This window comes from Parasteatoda tepidariorum, chromosome 5 (assembly GCF_982258835.1).
Source record: "Parasteatoda tepidariorum strain Cologne lab strain chromosome 5, Ptep-v5.0, whole genome shotgun sequence".
Lineage (NCBI taxonomy): Eukaryota > Metazoa > Arthropoda > Arachnida > Araneae > Theridiidae > Parasteatoda > Parasteatoda tepidariorum.
In genome coordinates this window covers 116394788-116416509 of record NC_141759.1, presented here as the reverse complement: position 1 = coordinate 116416509, position 21722 = coordinate 116394788, and the positions used below count along the sequence as shown (strand labels likewise).

The window sequence follows — 21722 nt, the reverse complement described above, 5'->3', positions numbered from 1 at the left end:
TTTCTCTAAAACTGTTCCATTTAACTGTTAAAAACCTTTTTTTATAGTATCTATATTAAAGCTTCCTAAAATTTGGAGCGAGTTTTAACATTGGAGGCTAAAGTTGCCCTTATAGCCATTTTTCAAATTTCAGAATGATACATTCAATGATTCTTGAGTTATGAGAGAGACAAACTCTTCATTTCATTATAGATAGTGCAAAGTCTTTTAAAAGAACTGTCTTTAAGACATTCTTAACATATAAATGTATTTCGTAAATTCTAACATGTGTTCCTTAACATGCAAATTTATTAATTAAGCTTTTTTTTTTTTTTTTTTTAATATGAAGTGTTTTCTTTTTAAAGGGTACAGAATGTGAGCAGTGGAAAAGTAGATCTATGTCATCCCTCACCGTTTTCCCCATTTTGGAGATGATTTCCTTTCTTGTGGATAATTAGTGCAGCATTTATTGGTTACTATCATCCAATTTTTGACTGGAGTGTTTTGCACACTGTAATTTTGTCTCAAGCAAGAAAAGTTCCAATCAATTTTATTTCCCATCTAAAAGAAATCTATATTTCACATTCAAACTAATAATAGCATTAAGAGTGTTCAAAAGATATTCCGAAATAATTGGCAATCCCAGTTTGAAAGGTTTTTTTTCTTCTTTTAACTATGCAAGTTGACCACTTTGGTACAACAATTTGATGATCCACTTAGGCAAATGGCCTATTTATAAAAGGAGAATTTAATTTTTGACTTTTCTTTAAATAAATTTTAGCTTAAACTGGAAATTTGTGCATGTTAATATAAGTATCAATTTAACTTCCTATCATTTCTTTAAATACTCTGAATATTTTTTTTTTTGTATGATGTTAAAAAATATATAAATTCATTAATTACCGATTATTACAGTCATTCTCATTGTTTAACAAATCTTTTAACATTCCTTGCCTTTATTCGTTAAAATTAACTGAAATTTATTTATTTTAGTGTTTGAGAAGTTATTGCTTGAATTAAAATAGGGTTATATATGATAGTTTGTTACGTTTTTACTTCGAAAAATCTTATATGTGTTCATGGAGAACAGTTGCTCTATGCAGTTATTAAAATTTTATTTATATTATACAGTTATTAATTGGTGAATAACATCCTGGTATTTTATTCAAATTCATGTTTCAATATTTTATAAGCAGTACAGACAGGTAAATTGCAATTTATTTTGGAATATCTTTTTATGTCTTTTACTCTAGTCATGTCTTTTTATAGAATCTCATTTTATTTTTTAATAAAAATTCTATTTTAATAGATTGAAATAGGATTTTAGTAACTATTTTGATTTTGTTTATTCTCTGAATTCAACTTGTTTATGTATCGTTGTATTTACATATTTTTGTTAACCATTTTTGGAATGTGTTATATTTCCCGTTAGTATTTATTTTTAGTCTTATTCAGATTTATTATAGTAGACTAGTCAATTACTAGTCATGAAAAAGTCATTGAAGTTGTATGTGTTATAATTAGGGTTGCGAATTTATCAGGGAGTTAATTTTCATGCTCATCTCCATGTTTTATTGTTCTTAAATCCAGAAATTTTTTGAAGTGCTGTGATTTGTATGAAAATTGTTTGAATGGAGAAGTTTTTTCACCTTGGTATTCTAATTCAACTCTAATTCTAACAACAATTAGTACTTCTCTGCAGCTTTAAAATTGATAATTTTTTATTGATAAAATGTTTAGGAAAATAGATTAATAGCAATTTCACATGAAAATAGTTCAGAGATAGTAAGATCACCTTACTTAATAAGATTTGGACTATCTTTTCAATTATAAATTAATAAGAGCAACGTGCCTTCCAAATAGTGCAATAAGCTCTTACTTTACCAGAAATTAATTGAAATGACAATTAACTGAGTGAGGGGTTAACACTGGCTCCAGGACTGTAAAATTTATAAAAACTTTGCATTAAAAAACGTATAGAAATGTTAGCAAACAAATATTTGATGAAAGGAAAAACATATCAAGTATAATTTAACAATTTGCAATGTTTCTTTGAAATTCTGTTTATATGAATAAATTTAACATTACATAAAATTAAATTAAATCAAACACTTTTTTTCTGCTCTTTTACGTGCTTATATTTGTATTCCTCGGAAATTTCTAAATTTTATGTGAAATTTGACGATGAACTTGCAACCCTAATTATGATCATTTTAAAAACACATGTAATTTTAATTGTTAATTCAATGTTAAATGATCAAAAGAAATTCTTGGTCTTTAATAATTCGTGAATTAATTTTTCAGCAAACTGGTTTTTAGTATTTGTGTTTTGCATGTCATGTTGTTCTATTTGTTTATTATTTAATTAAAAGTTTAAAACTCATTATAAATTATTGACAAATATATTTCATTTATATGTAAAATACAGCAGAACCTTAATTATTCAACGCCTCATCTACTCAGGTATCCGACACCTCTTTCAACCCTTGTTAAACTGTATTGCATTCTAGCTGATGCATTGTTCCTTTTTAGTCATTAAACTCCTCATTAAATTATATCAAATTACTACTATGATGATAATTCTGAAAAACTCCTAGGAAATGACCCAAAAAAATTGAGAATGACTTTTTTATCATTATATTGTGTCATAAGATTCTATTATTTATGTCAGAAAAATGAAACACAGGTAAGACAGGCATAAAGCTTCTAAGCTTTAGAAGAAAAAAAATGCTATATTAAATATTGATTTTTTTTAAAAATAATATTTCTACAATGTTTTGCTATTTTATTCTAATATAATTTTATTCTACTTAATCAATCATGATTTATTTAAAAAAAACTTTTGTTAGACTCTCAAATTGTAGATGAAGTAAAAGAAAAAAAAACTTTAAACAAGTATCTAAATAATTAAAATATTTGCTTTTTGGGAAAAGTAGTTTCACATGCCTTTTTATTGTTTTTTTTTTTTTTTTTTTTCATTATTTGTATTGATAGATATTTTCAAACTTTTTATTTTTTTCCTACTCCCATGCCTGATAAGGGATTCTATTAAACTTTATTATCATTACTAATTGCTTTGAGTAATTTTACTCACACTTATAAAATTGACATAAAAAGGTCAAAAAAGGATTTCAATTTTCTAACACACCCCTAGTCCCCTGGGTATTGTATAATTAGGGTTCTACTCTAATATTTTGAAGTGTCTTCCCATTGTATTTCAAAATTTATTTTGTGTTTGCCAAAAATATGTGAAAATAATTTTATTTCTTGGTTGTTAAGTTTTATTACAATAGTGACTGTTCCTAATCTGATTCTAATTTATTAGTGAAATTTTGGAGTTGAATAGTTTAAATAAAGTAAAAATTGTTTTAAAAATTATTCTATTAAAACTATCATGGTGATCAGTGTTTATAACATACCTAATTTTTAAAATTTTCCAATTAGTTGATATAAAATGTACCTTTTAAAGTGATCCTTTAGTAGGTAAAGAAAATTTACTTCAACTTTCTTTTTTTATATTACATTAAAATGAAATGAAAAAGTACTATTATATATCAATTAAAATTGAAATCTGATCAATTACTAGCTTTAATAGTGTCGTAAGGCTTTTTAGTTAAACATTTACAATGAATGTGTGGCGAAAAATTGTGTACTTAATTTTTAAAGATAATGATTGTCAGAGTCTGTAGAAATTTGATTACAGTTGCTAAAAATTTGTTATGTGTTTTGTTCAAGTATATATTAGCAAATATCTTTAAAACATGCTTAATTTTTAGCAAATTTTTTATAACAATTATGTTTTACAGTTACATAAAAAGTGCAGGACTTAGTATTTATTTTTAATTGACAAAGTATACATTATTTTTATTTATTTTTGATGTCATTGTGCATTAATTAAACTAAATACAAACACTATTTACCCATAAAACATTTATTAAGGTTAATTATTTTATGTGCAAAATGCATTCAATGTATTTAACCAACTATGAGGTATTTTTGGAGATAAAATTTATTACTTAGGTACGCTTAATTTTTAATAACTTTTACTGTGAAGGAAAAAAGTTTTTTTATTTTAAGTAAAAATTATTTTATTTCAGTTGTGTGATCATTTATTAAGATTGTGTGATCTTATATTTTTTATTATTTTGCATATTTATTAATGCTTTTTATTTAAGTTGTGGCTTACTTATATTAGAATTTGTGTCTAAATAAATAATTAGTAAAAAAAAAAAGAATTATGCTCAATTTTTCTAGAATTTTAATTCAAATATACTTTAATATTGCAGATAAAATATGACGATCTCAAAATATTTTCTAGCATGTTTAAAGCTTTTTAAATCTTGTAGTTAATGTAACATATTTCTGAAAATAAGCTTATAAGCTTGATAAAGCTTATTTTGTGCATTAAAGATTAATTTTCAAAACAATCATACCCAATTAGAAGTTTACATTTTAACAGTTTTTTTATTTGTTTATAATTAGTGTTTCATGCTAACATGTTTATTTGCACGTAGATTTCATGTTTGTAATGTTTTAACCAGTTATTTGAAAAAAAGAATGAAGTTTTATCATCTATGTTAATGTGAAACTGTAGTGTTGTTGTATCAATACTTCACAAATAAGGATAAATCATAATTGGTTGTTGTAAATTGTTTCTATAGATAAAGGTGCAGATGACTTACTTGACACAACAGAATTTAAGGAAAATTAAAATATTTTTTAAATAATCGATTTTTATGTATAAATATACCTAGTGATCTTGTATTTTGTGTGAAGTGTAAAAAAGTTCTACTTTGGATATTAATTTTGAGTTTTATAAAAATGTCAAGAAATGTCTTTATTTCATTTGATTCCAAAAAAAACTTAACCCTGAATCATTCATTATATCATTTATTATTATAGTAATCATTTATATTATGTTATATAATAGTTATCATTTATATAAGAATTATCATTTAGAAAATAATATAATATGATTAATAATAATGATTACTATATAATGATTATTATTTAGTAATCTTTATTATTATTAATCATATTATTATTATAAAAGTAATATATTTCTCATAATATTTTTCAGTTTGTTTTAGTTTAGCATTTCTGTTTATTTTCTCTTACTAATCTTTAATTAAATTACTTATTAAAATATTCAATATTGAATTTCTGAATGCATAACACAAAGAATTTAATTTTACATGCCTGATTTTTGCAATGTACTGCCCCTTATGAATATGCACATTTTCGAGGAGTACATTTAAATTAAATCTGACTTATTTGCAATTTCAGTCTTGTGTATTTTTGTTGATTTGTTTTGTCATAAATTTGATTTATTAAGTAGGAAAATAAACTTATAATGGAATTATTATAGCTTTTGAAATTTTATTTTCCTGTGTCTTGTGTTTAAATCTTTTTCTTTTTTCTTTACAAATTTATTTCAACTTTTGTAAATAAGGGAATGGGAAAAAAACTGAAATGTTGCTATTTGATTCAAATATATTTTTTAACTTATATATAAAATTTATTAAAGAATTGTATCCAGAAATAATAATCTGACCTCATGAGCAATTTGCTCATTCAAATTAATGCTTTTTTCTTTCATTTAAAAAGAAAGTATGATTTTGCTTTATTTTATAAACATGAGATTTTTTATTTATCTCTTTTTATTGAAAGTGCTTCTTTAATATATTACAGGATTCATGAAGTCTTGGTTAAAGTCCTGTTTCAAGTGACCTTTTTATTATGAAGTCTTTTTACGAAAATAATTTTTTGCAAAATGTAGTTAAACTTGTCATTGATAAAAATTATTTATCTACAGTCAATTTGTAATAACTCAAGTCTAACCAAGAAAAACATTTGTAATAACCATGAGAAACAAATTGGTCTTTCAGAAGGTTTGACCTTTCAAACATTAATTTTTCATTTTTATTTATTTTTCTTCACAGAGAATTGATTCTTCAGAGGCAAAAAAAAAAATCTCAAAACAAGAAATGTTTTTTTTTTTTTTTTTTTTTTTTTTTGGTTTAAAATTACCCTTAATATTATCTTCTTTTTTAAGTTACTATGGCTTTTTCAAAATATTTTTGGAAAGTAAAGTTTATACATTGTTAAAAGATTTTTGTTAATAATTTGAATTTATACAATTCATGAATAAAATATAATAGCTTATGTTCTAAAAAATAATCAAAATTTATTGAAATAGTTATAATTTATGAAACTACATTTCAGTTGCATTTCATAAACTTAGGAAGTCCTAAGTAATTATCAAATTGACTTATAAAGTTATTTATTATATTTTACATAACAGAAAATGTTACTGTTGATTTTTTTTACAGGGAACTTTAACTAAATATTGAATTGCGAATAAATTTTTTTTTATTTTATTATTATATAATTTTATTTTATTATTATTTTTATAAACAGGTATTAAAATGAGTCCTTTTAAAGATGTCGCAATTTGATAGTTTTACACAATGTCTTCATTTAGTTGCGTTTTTCTCCACTCTCAAAATCCGTTAAAACATCAAATAATAAAATAAAAAAATCATTTTTTTCTGACGAAATACTACCATATATAGATAAATATAGCCCAGAATTCTGGAAAAGTCTAAGAATTTTATTTTTGAAATTTCATGAACTCAATGATAAAAAAAGTTTGAGAAAACAAAGGTTTAAATAATCATTTGCTCTAAAGATTACGCCTTGACTGATCTCTAAAAAAAAAAAAAAAAAAAATTAAGTATGTTTTGCATATTGGCTTTTAAAATATTTTACACGAGCAGTTTACTAACAATGTAAAATATAGAAGCTGAATTAATCATATTTCTTATTGAAAATGCATATTAACTAAATCCTCAAGGATTTATGCATTATCAAGACTTTATGTATTGTTAAATGATTAGATTGTTAAATGAAATCATTGATACGAACAAAATGTTCCATTTTAGTACAAGTTTTTTCCCCTCGTCATTTGTATGGTGTTTCTAGTCTAAGAAGATATAAAATTTATGAAAAGTTCCATTTATCTCTTTTGATGTGTCGTAATACATGTACCGTAGTTGACAATAAATTCTATTTCCCTTTAATGTAATAAAGTAAGAATTCAGTTCATTGTTCTTGTACAGAAAGGTGCAATAAAAGTTGTTATTGTAAATACTTGCCTCATTGTTTTTCTTTACAACACTGCTGGACAATTGCTAAGGACGAATAACACTATCATCCATAGCAACCACAAAATGAAAGGAAGCAAAATGTGGAAAATTAGAATAAGTGCGGGATATAGTAAGATGAGGTATGCGTATGCAAATTTTTTTTCCACGTCTGTTCATCTCGTGATAGCGCTGAAGTGTGGAGGGAGAGTTGTTGTTTCAAGTCAAAGTTTTACAGGAAAGATTTAGTTGACGAACTTGAAATTTTCAGCATGTCTTCCCGATATCACTTAGATGATTTTAAACGTGGCCGAATTATTGGAAAGATCGAAGAAGGGCGAAAAATAACAGATGTTGCCAGGGAGTTCGACATCGCTCACAGCGTTGTTTCACGGATGTGGAAATCATTTAAAACTACTGGAATGTGTAGTAGGCGACTCGGGGGAGGTCGTGTTCGAAGTACGACGCCTGCAGAAGACAGATACATCCTCCTATCCGCAAAAAAGGAACAGGCGCACCACAGCTCAGCAGGTGACAAATCAGTTGCCACAGGAAAGCAGATCTCCCGAAAAATTATTGCCAGACGTTTGAGGGGAGGAGGACTATACGCTGGCAGACCTGTTGTGTGTGTCCCATTGACCAGACAGCACCGTACTGCCAGTTTGCAATGGTGTAAGCATCACAATTGGACTGCGTATGCGTACTATTCTCAGATGAGAGTAGGTTCAGTCTGTCAGATTGTAGACGCCAACTGATCTGGCGCGAGAGTGGTACTGGTTATCGTCCAGAAAATATCCGACATGCAGTGTCATGGTGTGGGCCGGCATCATGATCAATGGCCGCACGTGCCTACATGACTATGACGGGCCAACGATACATTGATGAAGTTCTACTTCCTCATGTTCGTCTTTTCCGTGGTGCTGTCGGTGATAAATTTGTTTTTATGGACGACAACGCACTCGCTTTTCAGGATTGTCTAGACAGCGAGGGTATTCAACGCCTCGTATGGCCATCACGTTCTCCAGATCTAAACCCCATTGAAAATGTTAGGGGAGGCAATTTGCTGGTCGAAACTATCCTTCGACAAACAAGAACACCCTCATCCGTGCACTGACAGAGGAATGGGATAAATTGCCTTAACAGCTGCTGGATAATGTTGTGCAAAGTATGATACAACGTGTAGAATGTTGCATCACACTCCACGGTAGACATATCCCATACTTACACCTTTCTTCAATTTGCCTGCTGACATTTAGATGCATTTTTCCGTACGCAGCACCAAATGAACATTTTTTTTCTTTCAGATGTTTCATAGCTTTTGTACTTTCCAGAACAATGAATATTCTTTATTCTAATGCCTGAGCAGTGTGGCAACTATATTTTATCCTACTAGGCCTCATGCCTAGCTTAATGTTATGTTACATTGCAATTTGTGATCCGTCCTTAGCAATTGTCCAGCAGTATAGTTGCGCTCACTCTGCTCGGCTTCTAACGCAGCAATGGGACAGTTCACTCTATTGTGTGTTAAATCCTCTTGATGATTGTGGATGCCTGTCCTCTCAGAGAAATTCCATCCAGAAGGTGATGTCATAACAATAGAGCCATCAATGTTTCAAAGGGGGAATCAAGTGCAGATTACTGGATTTTAAAGTAATGTCCATCACCAAACATTTGGGGACTGAAAAAAGTGTGAGGAGCATATACATATATAAATTATTTAAAAAAATAAATAAATTGTAAAATTGAATGAATTTTGCATTACAAATTTCGTCAAATTCAATCTTTCTTTTTAACTCAGATTAAGGGTCGCGTGATTTGTTTTTCCGGAATATAAACGGTTACAAACAATTGGAGTTGATTTTTTTTATTCGCCGTGCATTTTTCTATATATATCTCCGAGATTTTACAAATCTACGAATTGAAATTTGATTATTTTAACGCAATATTCAACATACTATTATGTATATACAAACATAGTAACTTATAGGGTCCCATTGTGGGCCCCCTATTAAGCCTATAATTATTTTCTTTTGTAGGGTGCACGGTAATATAATACCTGGTCCAATATGACGTGTAGAATTTGTATAGACTAGTCACAGTTGGGATTCGAACCAGGTTCACAATACTGGAAGGCAAACGCTTTATCCCCTGAAAATGTGAATGTGCATTATCAAAAAACTCGTTTATGTTTTGGAGATTTCACGAATTTATACTTAAAGAGCCGCGATGGCGCAGGGGATAGAGCGTTCGCCTTCCAATGAGACGAACCGGGTTCGAAACCCGCAACCGGCTTGCACCGACCGCAATGCTGACGTGAAATATCCTCAGTACTAACCCATGATCGTGGATTAGTCACTTTGCCGTCAGACTAACAGTGGGAGGTTCTCGCGGTCTTCCTCTCCATGTACCGCAAATGCGGATTAGCTCCATCACGAAGGCAAATTTCTCCCAATCCAGGAGTTCCCTTGTCTTCTGGATTAGGCTAAAAATTACAAGGCTACGGAGTTGAGCATTAGTAGTCGTAAATCTATAAAATTGGGTTGACTGTTCAACAACTGTTATAAAATAAAATTTAAGCTTTACCTTAAGCTAAGCTTAAGGGCTTAGATTTTATACTACTTTACTCATACTTAATTTCGTAACTCTTATCATAAATTTTTTTAGCACGATATTGATTGTCAGATAGTTTATACAGATGGTTAAATTGATAGGGTATAAGGGCGAGCAAAGCATTTTAAATCAAATATATTAAACACTGAATAAAATATCAAAGTATAAATGTTGCTAACACTCAAGATAAATCCAGGGGAAATAGGAGAAGTTGACAACTATGTTATTTATAGCTTCATCACCAATAAGACGCCTTTAATGTCCCCCTTTTATTAATATCTATCTTATTATATAAAACGCTAATACATACGTATGTATGTATGCATCAATAAAACCGATGATATTTCTTTTCTCACGCTGGCAACAGTTTTCATTTTTAATTGATTGGATTCGGCGCGCAAGAGCACGTAGTGAGCAACCAGATAACAATAATCAGAGTGAGCATTATCAGGTTGTTCAATTCAGATTCATGCACTAAAAACATGACAATATTTAATTTAAACTCAATTAGGAATTAATTAATTAATTGAAGCGAGAATGCTTTAAAAGGCCGCTGTTGAATTGATACTTTTCTACTGGGAGCTACCTAAACGTCTAAAAAACGTTTAAGTGTTTGTATTGAATGCATTGAATTTTTTTCATATTTCGCGTTTATTTATGCATTGAATTTTCACGCTTTAAAATGCAGAATATTAGTGAAGCAATATTTGATAATTTATTTTGCTAATATGTTTCTTATTTAGCTAATGTTTTGATTTTTTCACCATGTACAATCTAAATAGCTAATATACTTTTTTAAAAGCCAATAAGAACATCGGTAGAATTCATCTACATAACTACAATACTATGTCTTTGATGATAAAATACTGTCTTTGATGATAATATATTATGTCTTTGTGCTAGAACATTTTGTTCATTGGCGAGCGAGCGCAGCGAGTCATGGTTCACGGCGTGAAGCACATAGGATTGCGTAGCAATTCTCGGGGGTTGGCGAGCGTTAGCGAGCAGGGGGCGGAGCCTCCTAGTGTAAGAATAATTGCTGTCGCTAATTTATGATTCGGTCAAAATAGTAAATTTATTCGGCAAAATGGAAATTTTTTCCCCTGCAATTAATGTATTATTTATAGAAATGCATCATTGTTTTACATTCTTAAAATAAAAACATTATTCAAAAGTAAAGTTTTTTTCTTAGAAGCCAGTAAAAAGTTATTTGGTGTAGGTGTCAAATTTCAAAACCATAAAATACATTTTGAACTTGGAAAGGAAATAATTGGTAAAGTTAGACACATCCTATAGCGTAGAAAAATGTTAATTTTGAGGAACCTAGGTCAAGTTGAAACCCTTGGTAAAAACTGCTAAACAGAAGTGTCCGCTGGGAGTAAATCACGCAGAATCTGGAATTTGTTGCTGTAACCAAATTGGTACGATTATTAGTGTAATAAATGGAAAAATAGAAGTAATAATTGATAGTAGGATCGAGTCAAATTCAAATGAAAGTAAAAACAATTGCCGATGGGTATATTGGTTCCGAGTACTGATGGAGAGTAGAAGGATCGATTATTGATTAAATGATAGCGAGCTCAAGTACGGAATGAAAGGATAGTGATATGGAGTTTAACTAAGTTGGAAAAAGGAATCAGAAATAGGTTCAAAAGATAGTAGGCTCGCATGCTGATCAAATGATTGTTGGTGGGTTCGAGAACTAAAACGTGTTGAAATGATAGAGATCAAATGATAGTAAACTTAAATGTTGATCAAATGATACTAGCGAGAACTATTGGAAAAATAAGGTTATCGCGATAGTGGTAGCGCACCGAGAAAAATTTAGTGTGTTCACTCGATGACTAATCAACGATTGCAAGTTCGATCACCAATAAAAAAAGGGAGTATTTAAGAACTGACATAGAAATAGTAGATTCAATTTTAGTTCAAGTGATAATAGGTTCAAGCACCAAACAACTGAGAGTCAGATCGAGAATCTATAATAATATGGCGAGTTTTAGTGCTAATAATAGAGGGTTTGGAAACCAATATTAAAATAATGTTGGTTCGAGTCAGGGTTAAAGAAAGTATAGAAAGATAAGTTCACTCTTTGGAAGAAACTCTCGCTGCTCCAATTATCTCCTGAGACGGCACGGCGGTGCATCAATTGTACTTTTACTTCAAGAGCGGAGCTTTCGGACTAACTAATATTGGAGCATTCCTTTTTGTGACGCAATTTAAGACCTTCTCTGTTTTCTATAGTGATTTTCACCAGTTTTTATGAAGTGAATTACTAAAAATGTGAAATTATTAACGAAATGCTAGATTGCGCGATTGCAACTTGCAAAAATCCTAATAGAAACAAAGTAGGAAAAAATATAATTTTCCCCGTATTCCCTAAAGTAAATGAACAACTATGTAAAGAACGAATTCAACGTAGCAAACGGAATGACCTAGTTTTAATATAAATCTGAAATACGTTTAAGAATTTTTATAAGAATTTGCCATCTAAATAGAAAAAGACTCGTTACTTCAAGGAGAATGGCAGGCAAAGAGAAATGGATTTAAGTCCAAGAAAATTAAAGGAATAGTATAAATAATTGATAGTTGAAATTCTCCTAATTTCGTAACAAATTTTTTAATGTTCTTATTCTAAATATGTAACATTTCTTTTAATAATATTCTCTAAAATTTAAATATTTATAAATAATTGTAATATTTCTAATACTATTATGAACCCAAATTATTATTTTGTTTCAGTAATTAGCTCTTAAAGGCTGATGTTTCCTAATGATTAAGTATGAACAAATTGCCTTTATCAGCATATTTTAAAATCAGGATTCCCAACTTATTGTTATCAAACAATATGTAGCTAAAACAGTGTCGATATTTGCTTCACTGTTTTTTAATAATGAAAGTTATAACTGAACTGTTTCAAATATTTATAATGTCCTTCATGACAACTAGTAATATATTTTTATTAGTCTAAAATGGTATTTTTTTTTAATATTATGGACAAGAAAAATTTTTTGAGCGAAAATAATGCGTTTATTGAGTAGTTTGTAAGCTAATATCAAGAAAAAGTCGAACTTATTTTTACAGAATGACACGATGTTTTCGCAATAACTGTGCTACGGCATGACGTCACGAGGGCGCTACTGCTCTAAGAGGGGAATGAAACCAGCCTTATGTACGAGTACCGATTAAATGGTAGCGGATTCGATTCCCAATAAAAAGATAGTGAGCGCATGTACTGTACGTAAGAGTATACGTTAGAAAAGTATTTAAAATATAGGCTACAATTTTGATTAAATCATAGCGGATTTGCGATCAAATAGGTTCGGGTACTGTTAATAATAAAGTATGTTCGACCATCTAACAAAGAGTTGTCTAAAAAAGTGAAATCGATAAATTATTAAATGATGATAATGTTAATCAAATGATGGCGAGTTCGCATACCAATGATATGAGAGTACGAGTATTGATGAATAATACAGGGTTCAAGTTTTGATCATTTGTGGTTTTGACAACCAATGAAAATTAGCTTAGAGGGAAAAACTACTCCGGTCTCAATAAGGGAACGTTTCAAAAAGTAGCTTAGGTTATTGATCAAAATATACGTTTCGAGTACTGATTAAAAGAGAGTAGATTCGAGCAATGAGCAAAATATATAAGATCAGCCGATAATAATAGAATCACTCGATATAATCAATACGTTTACTGATTAAAATTCATTTGCCTAGAGAATTGATCATATGATAAGGAGTTGACTCAGTAATAAAATGAAGTATTCATGCATTAAGAATTTTTGTTTGTCGCTTTTTCCGCGTATATATATTTTTCAAGTTAACTATTATTTACGCGGTGCATTTGATTAATCATTGCTTATAATAGTTTACTTAATGTTTTTACACATATCTTTATAGTTTGTACTTTAACAGTCAGTTTAATTTTACTAGTGAAACTAGAATATTATATTAGTTTTTACAAACATTTACTATTATTTCTACGTAGCTTTTAAGCATTAGTAATTTACGATTAACTTATATGTTTGTTATATTTTTATGTGTTACTTATACTATTCATATAAGTTATTTTTACGCGTTTATTTTTCATATGCATATCTTAGCATTAATGCGTTGCTAATACCTATTTATAGTAATTTTTCGTTTGATTTACCATTACTTTGTGAACTTTTGACTTTCTTATGTGTTTACTTTCGGCTTTTAGGTTTTAAATTTCTGCTTTTAGTATTTTGCTTCGGCACTTGCCGCTTCCATGACTTTATTCTCCCCTTAAACTGGCATCTTCATTATACATGGGACATTCGAAATGAAATCTTGCTCTTGGTCAAATTCAGCACCCTCTGTCTTACCTGGTGTCATCTTTGAGTGTTATCATCTCAGTGAAACTTTGGTTTACCTTAGAACATTTTAATCTTAGAAGCACTTGAAAGAAGAGACACTTGAACTTTTAGTCGGCTATTTTATTTATTCTATTGGGCTTATTTTAGTCTTTTTTATTTTTAATGTGATTTTTCATATTTTACCATTTGATGTTTTACCTGACCTTACTTTTATATGTTTTTACCTGTATTTTTGACACTTTTATTGTCGGTTGATTTTATCCACTTTGATGTTTTAAGCACTTTTAATCTTTATTCTGTTTTATTTTTATTTTACTTTTTCGATTTTTCCTATGTGTTTTAATCTTTTTAATTTAGTACTTTTACTTTTCTGTAGTTTGGTAGTGTTTAGTCACGTGCAAACGGGTGAAACCCTTATCCGCAAACTCCTTCGGGGGTAGGTCGGTTACTATTGGTCTTATGTGTTTACTTTACACGTTTATTTTACATATATGCATTACCTTTACAAGTTTTTTAATTAATAGTGACTTTATAATTGAGGCTGAAATTTTAAGTCAAAAAGTTGTGTCGGCGTTTTAAACTAAGTTTTTAAATCTTCTCATAAAAACTATAAGTTAAAAAAAGGAGTTATTTTGTTACTAATAACCAATTTAAAATATAAATTTTAGTTTCAAGATTTAAAATATTTGAGGTCATATGCTTTAACACCATAAATTATGTGTTAGGGTTAAAGGAAGAAACACACACACAATGCATTTTAATTACATTCGCGAGGATAACCTGTAAAATAATAACTTTTTGTTAAAGTATGATAACTTTGTCAGCCTTTACAGTTTTGTCTTCAATGTAGATGGAAGATGATCTTGCTTATTTCATCAGTCACTCAGTCCTTACTCAGATCACGTGGGTGACATGACTCTTTTCAGTTACTTGAATTTCATCATGTTGATCTAACATATACAGGAACAACGCAGACGGAACTATTATGACGAGGATGGTAACAGTAAAATGCCTAACAAACAGTTTTGCGACTTGTTGGTAACGAGCTCTAATCTATTTGTCTTTAGATCCTGCAATAAAAAGTGTACTGTTATTTTTACCTAGTCATAACATATCCTCACAACTCTAAATGAAATCATACCCTCACAAGAACGCCATAGTGTGTGATCAAGGGCCATCGTCTAATTTTTTCCCTCTATCATAATTGAAAAAGATCTGAACTTTATTAACGAGTGTGTCAGAGAGATTCATACGAACTTTACGAAAAATAAAAGATACTCACACAAAAGAAATAATCAATAAGGAATACATTTTTTGGAAGATCATACGTATACGAGACTAGATTAAAAAAGAGCAAACTTTAAATTTTATCACAAAATAATAATAAAATACGCAATTTTAATTTATACAACTTTTAATTCTAAACTCTTTCTTTTATACTTTACATTCTGCTTTTCTTTTTATTTAAGCCTTATTTTTATGCATCACATTTCTTTGTTTTTTCTCATATTTCACTTTTTAATACGTTTCACACGTTAAATTTACTCTACGGGTTAACTTTTACGCTTTACTTTTTTATGCCTTAATATTTTACTTATTATTCTTTACTTTTATTTATCTATACTGTACCGTTTATTCTTTTGTGTGCAGTTATAACTTTTACGCGTTTACTTTTTCTAAGTTATTATTTTTCATTTTTTATATTAATTTTCTTTCTGCCTTATTTTCATTATATTTTACTGTTAACTATTCTTTTACGAGTTTTTTAATGCGTCGCCTTTTTATGTCTTGCTTTTACGAGTTTTTTTTATGTAGTGTTTTTACTTTTCTTTTCATGCGTTACATTCACAATGCCTACGAGCTCATTTTAAGCTTTATTGTAAATTACGTGTTACTTTTTCGTTTACTTTTACTATGTGGTCATTTATTTTTAATGTGTGTTCATTTTTCGTTTGTTACTGTTTCACATTATTATTCGTTACTTTTCTTAATGCTTTTCTCATTCGATACCTCAACGCGTTCACTTTTCTAATGCGTAAAATTATGCATTTATGATATTTTCTTATAGCTTTTCGATCCTTCAATTCACTAATTCCATTTATTTCCTTTTTTGTATTGCATTTACATGATTTATTTCGTTGTTATATTTCACGCTTTTACTCTTTCAATCACTTACTTTTTCTTTCCTTAATCGCTACCTACAAGTTTTAAAGATTGTAAACTGGAGAACCTTGGCTAAGGGAAGATAGTCTTGGCATAGGCTTGTTGAGAAGGCCAAGGCCCATCTTGTGCTGTCGTGCCAATAAGGAGAAGAAGAAAGCGATACTTTTACACTTTATGCGTCCCATTTACGCGTTATAGACTTAATTTGCACACATTTGCATGTTTGACGAATTACTATTTTTCAAACGTTTCTTCAAAGGGCTTTTACTTATGCATCAATTTTACACGATTACTATTAATTCTTGTGTTTACTATTAATTTAACGAATTACTTTATGATTTAATTTTCGTTAATCTTACGTGTAATTAATTATATTACAAGCTTTTTTTTTCTCCCTTTCTACGTAAATTTGCTTTTAATTTACGCACTACTAATCTCTATGCTTTAATTTAAATACTTTAACAGGTTACACACTATTTTTAAGCGTTCTTTACGCGAGGCTCTTCCTTAAGCGTTTTTCTCTATTCCTTTGCATTACATTAATTTTCCTTATGAGTTACTTCACTTATGTATTACTTTTACTCATTAATTTTCGAACATGTCAATCTTACGTGTTACATGCGTTACTTTTCTTTTCTACGTAAATTTGAAAACTTAATTTCGTATACGTTGCATTTATGTTACGAGTTATTATATATATATATATATATATATATATATATATATATATTGGAATTTTCTTAAAACGCATTTTGCTACACTTTTTATACTTTCATTTCCCGCTTTACTGTAACTTTACACATTACTTTATATTTTACTGTCAACACTTTTATATTTTACTCTTTATATTTTACCCTTTACTTAACATTTTCCGCTTTACATTATTGTCTTTCGTTTCACATTTTATCTGACGCTGCAATTTATATTTCATGTTTTACTTTAACTACTTACTTTTTGCTTTATTTTCCTTTACTTTAATTCTTTTCTTGACAATTTATATTTTACTTATTTTTTTAAGCTTAGTTTACGAATTTACTTCACATTCAAATTTGTTCTTTAATATGTTTCTCTTAATACTTTCAACTTTGTAAGCATATTACTTTATTTTATATTTTTCGCCTTTTTAACGCTTTTACTTTATATTTTACCATGCTCTTTAGTTTACATTTTTTACGCTACTTTTTATTTTATGCGCTTTTTCCGCACTTTACCCTTTAGTTTATACTTTATATTCTACTGACAAGCATTTTTTTAGACTTAGTTTTCTTGACGATTTCACTTTAGTTTACTGATATATTTAGATATCTTCTTTACTATACACTTTTCTATTTACTACATTTTACATTTGATTGTACTTTCTGCTATATTTTCGACTTTCCGCTTTACCTATTTCTTTTATTTATATTTTGGCATTTTACCACATTTTTACTTTATGCTTCACTTCGTATTTTATGCTTTACTTTTCTTTTTTACTTCGCTAATTTCTTATTTTACGTTTTACTTGATATGTTACGCTTTAAATTATTCTATAAAATACTTTGCTTTTTATTTCATATTTTGCTTTTTACTATACAATGCTTTTGACTTTATATATTAATCTTTACTTTATACTTAACAATAAATTTGGTGATATACTGCGTAATTTATATTTTACTTCATATTTCACTTTATACTTCACGTTTCACTTTACCTTATACAATAATTAATGTTTTAGTTCACACAATATTTTATATTTTTTCTTTAAACTTGTCTTCATATCAAACGCTTTTCTTTCCGTTATAATATATTTTTTATTTTAATGATAATTTTCAGCTATATTTAGATTGTTTTTTTTTCCTTACACTTTTACACACAATTTTACTTTGTGTTTCAAGCTTTACTTTATATTTGATGCTATAGTTTACTTCATTTTTAAATTTACTTAATATCTTACTCTTAACGTAACACTTTATATTTATGCTTATATTACTTTACGCTTTTACTTTAACTGATACTTAAGTTTGAGCAACTCTTATTCTCTAATATAATTTCTACCTTTTATCTTACGTTTTTTTATTCAGCTTACAAACTTCCTACTTTACTAAATATTTAACTTTTTACTTTATATATTTTGCGTTTTACACTACATAATTTTTTTAAGTTTTCGCTTTGCTTAGCATTATATTTACTGCATTACTAAATAAAATTTTAATTTTTGCTTTATTTTATGCTTAACTCCGAAATAAAAATCTTTCAAAAAAGAACCTCTGACCGAAATAAAAACCTTTCAAAAAAGAGGTTTTAACGCAATTAGAAGGTGTTTAACCGTTCTGAACGAAAACGATTGCTTTATTGTTTGAGTTTGTGACAGATATAATGTTTAGGCTAATTTCTGAATGCATTTTGATTTAAGTATAGTAAGTGATTAATATTAATTAGTTACTATTAATATAGTGAACACGAAGATTATTAAATCCTTTGAGTGTTTATATGACTTACCTTTAAAAAACTATGATGTCACTTGGTTAGACTTATGTTTCCTAAAGATTTCGAAAGCTGAAAAAAAAAAATACCACATATTGATTAAAATTACATAAATATCTTTGCAACAAGATAAAAGGGTGCACCCAAACATTACTTAAGGACATGTGAGCAAAGGAGTTGTTATATTCCATGTCAACTGTCATCTATAAAAAGGTACCCCGACATAGCGTCGAGTTAACATGTCATATATACTAGTGAATTATAGTTGTAATTTTGTAGTGGTAGATACGCTACAGTACACCCCACCAGAATTATAGCTGTGATAGAATTCGATAACACTAGTTGCTGTATTTGTGACAGACCGGGAGTATTGCATTAAAGTCACAGGGTTTTGAACATTAGTCATGAGAGCTGTATTAAGATCATGGTCGTAGTCGCTCCTGTGCTGCTTTTAGCAGTCGGGTGATTGCAGGTTGACGTTGCGTGTGATCGAGACGAAACTCAGTAGCAACAGTACGAAGAGGTGGATAATGTTGCAGTCACGAGTAGCAAGTCAACTGTTCAATGTGGACCATCAATCGAAGTGGGCGTTACTGTCAAGATAGGCCTGTTCATATCGAAGTGGGCGTTGCTGCTCAGGTAGGTGAGTTCTCATCACGTCCGGGTCACCAATGTGGGGAAAGGAGCTGTTATCGTCCATGTCAACTTTCATCTATGAAAAGGTACCCCGACATAGAGCAACGCCTCCTAAATAAGAGCAGGCCTCAGCACGGGTTTCCATAAATATCCTTTAGTAGTCCAAACGTAATGACATATTTCGTATTTTCAACCACTGCGCAGCTTAGTACCCTTAACGAAATGACATCTTTCTTATTTTTCATCTACTGCGCAGTTAACTGCGTTAGATCGGACTACTAAATTGATCCGTGCTGAGGCCTTCCTTCTTCTAGGAGGTGATGCATAAAGACGAGTTAACATGTCTTATATATGTACTAGTGAATTGTAGTTGTAATTTTGTAGTGGTAGATACGGTACAGACATAAAGGGGATGGGGTTTTTTAATTTGCTTATATTTATTGACCAGGGCCAGGCAGAATGCGAGCAATGTTTACGTATGTCATTTAAATCACATAATAATTGCAAGTTGCTTTTTTTTTTAAAGAAAATATTATAATTTGAAAGAATTACTCTTGAAACAATTTCAAACTTTAAATAAAATTTTGGAGAGCGAAACAATTTGGACCAAAATTGCTTTTATGTGTTCAAGAGTTTTAGGCATTTCAGAAAAACTGCAAAGATTTCTTAATAATATTCTTCTCAAAATTTCATAAAATGAATATCTATTGTACTATTCTTTTGAAGAGTTACATAAAATCAAATTCTAAAATTAGATTACTTCAGGAAAAGTGAAAATTAGAGCTTCTTCGATAACTTCTTTGCATCATTTTTAAGCATTACTTTTTTTTTAAGCTTCAGTATACCCACATATTACTTTATACCCTACTTTTCTTTGTGAGTTACTTTTGCATCAATTTTACGCGTTAATTTTCGCACGCGTTACACTCACTCGTTGTTATATTTCTGGCGTAACTTTCCTTTTTTTATTTTTGCATAAATTTGCTAGTTTTATTTCTTATATTTATGTATTTACTTTGTTATACATAACGTTTCTTTTATTCTTTTTTATGTGCTACGTTTTAATTAATATTTTATATGATATTTTGGCACGTTTACTTCCATAATTCTTTTTTTTTCTGCTTTAATTTGGACACACATATTATTTGATATTTTATTCTCTACTTTTCTTTATATGTTACTTTAGCTCACTCTTTTGCTATGTGTTTTATGAGTTACTCTGTTATAAGCGTTACTATCTTTACACGCTACTTTTCGTATCATTTTATTTTTTTTTATAACTTATTTTCACTTTTACACATTTTATTTTATTTTGCTCGAATCTTTCTTATGCTTAAATTTTATTAGTGCGTTAGATCTATTTACGAGTTAGTATTCCCTTCTTATTCTTTACAATTTACACTAGGGGTGCACAACCTTTTTGAGTGAAGGGCCACTTGCACAGCAGGTTGGCTAACGAAGGGCCGCACATGTATTTAGACATGCTAATGACAAATGTAATAATGTTTATTTAAACATTATGGTTCCATTTTTTTTATTAATAAACTTAGTAATATCAATAAATTAGTAGTGTTCCATTATTAGAATTCATTCAAAAATAAAAAAACTTATACTTTTTTTCTTTACAAAAAAAAAAATTGCTATTTTTATCATATGAACAATAGATTTATCAAAATAAATAAGCATTGAAGGAAAGAAATATTTTTTTTTATCATATCATGCAATATGAAAACTCATTTTAGAATTAAATTCTAATAAATTAAAAAAAAAAAACTGCAATGCCCACAGAATGAAAGTAGGAAAAAGTTTAGTCGTAATTAAGTAATATAAATTCAAATTAAATATTTTAATTGAAGAAAATTTATAGGTTTTAAACAAAAGCCTAAAATAAAAACAAAACTGTGATAGTTCGAAATAAAATTCAATGCTTATTCTGTAATGTACTTAATTATTTTATTTTATTAATTATTAGATTTTTTATATCGTAAACATTTTTCTTTTTTTTATCGAAAAAGATCACTTAAGCAACAAAAAATTGAAATCTAAACTCAGTGAGCAGTTTAAAAATTCACGTTTTCCGCCATTTTATGAATTTCTCAAGTTGCAATAACATTGCATTTAAATTAGGGAGGGATGTAACGAGTATTTGGCCCTTCTGTGAAAAATTCAGTTGGTTGAATGATCAGTCAAATATTTGGCAAAATATTTTTTAGAAATGCATTTTTCTAAGTTTTTTTTATTTTTGAATTTTTATGGATATTACTTTTTTTTTTTAAATTATAATCAGACAAGTCAATTTTGTCATTTTTTCGATACTTTGAGAATTGAGAAAGATCCATTTTTTGCAGTTTTTATTATAACCCAGCATTTTAACAGAA

General features: G+C 28.8%; 1 protein-coding gene and 1 long non-coding RNA gene across 14 annotated transcripts in view; one reads left to right on the top strand and one right to left on the bottom strand.

The window, feature by feature from the left end:
• The window catches only part of LOC147810052 (nuclear cap-binding protein subunit 1-like), a 40400-nt gene extending 32120 nt beyond the window's left edge, over nucleotides 1–8280 (top strand). For 10 of the 12 annotated variants that reach the window (XR_015434099.1, XR_015434098.1, XR_015434097.1 and 7 more), the window contains one exon: nucleotides 345–7129. Coding sequence is in view for 4 of the 12 variants with exons in the window: in XM_087164916.1 (XP_087021042.1) it covers nucleotides 345–437 (93 nt within the window). In the remaining 8 variants the exon portion in view is untranslated. Of the gene's footprint in view, nucleotides 1–344 lie in introns of all 12 variants that reach the window. The other 2 variants (XM_087164914.1, XM_087164913.1) reach the window with 1 other exon arrangement.
• Nucleotides 8281–14819: 6539 nt separating this feature from the next.
• Nucleotides 14820–21722, bottom strand: part of LOC147810051 (uncharacterized) — a 43697-nt gene continuing 36794 nt past the window's right edge. For both annotated transcript variants that reach the window (XR_015434113.1, XR_015434112.1), the window contains 2 exons: nucleotides 18724–18780; nucleotides 14820–15152 (listed from right to left, as the gene is read on the bottom strand). This is a non-coding gene — a long non-coding RNA (uncharacterized LOC147810051). The remainder of the gene's footprint in view (nucleotides 15153–18723; nucleotides 18781–21722) is intronic.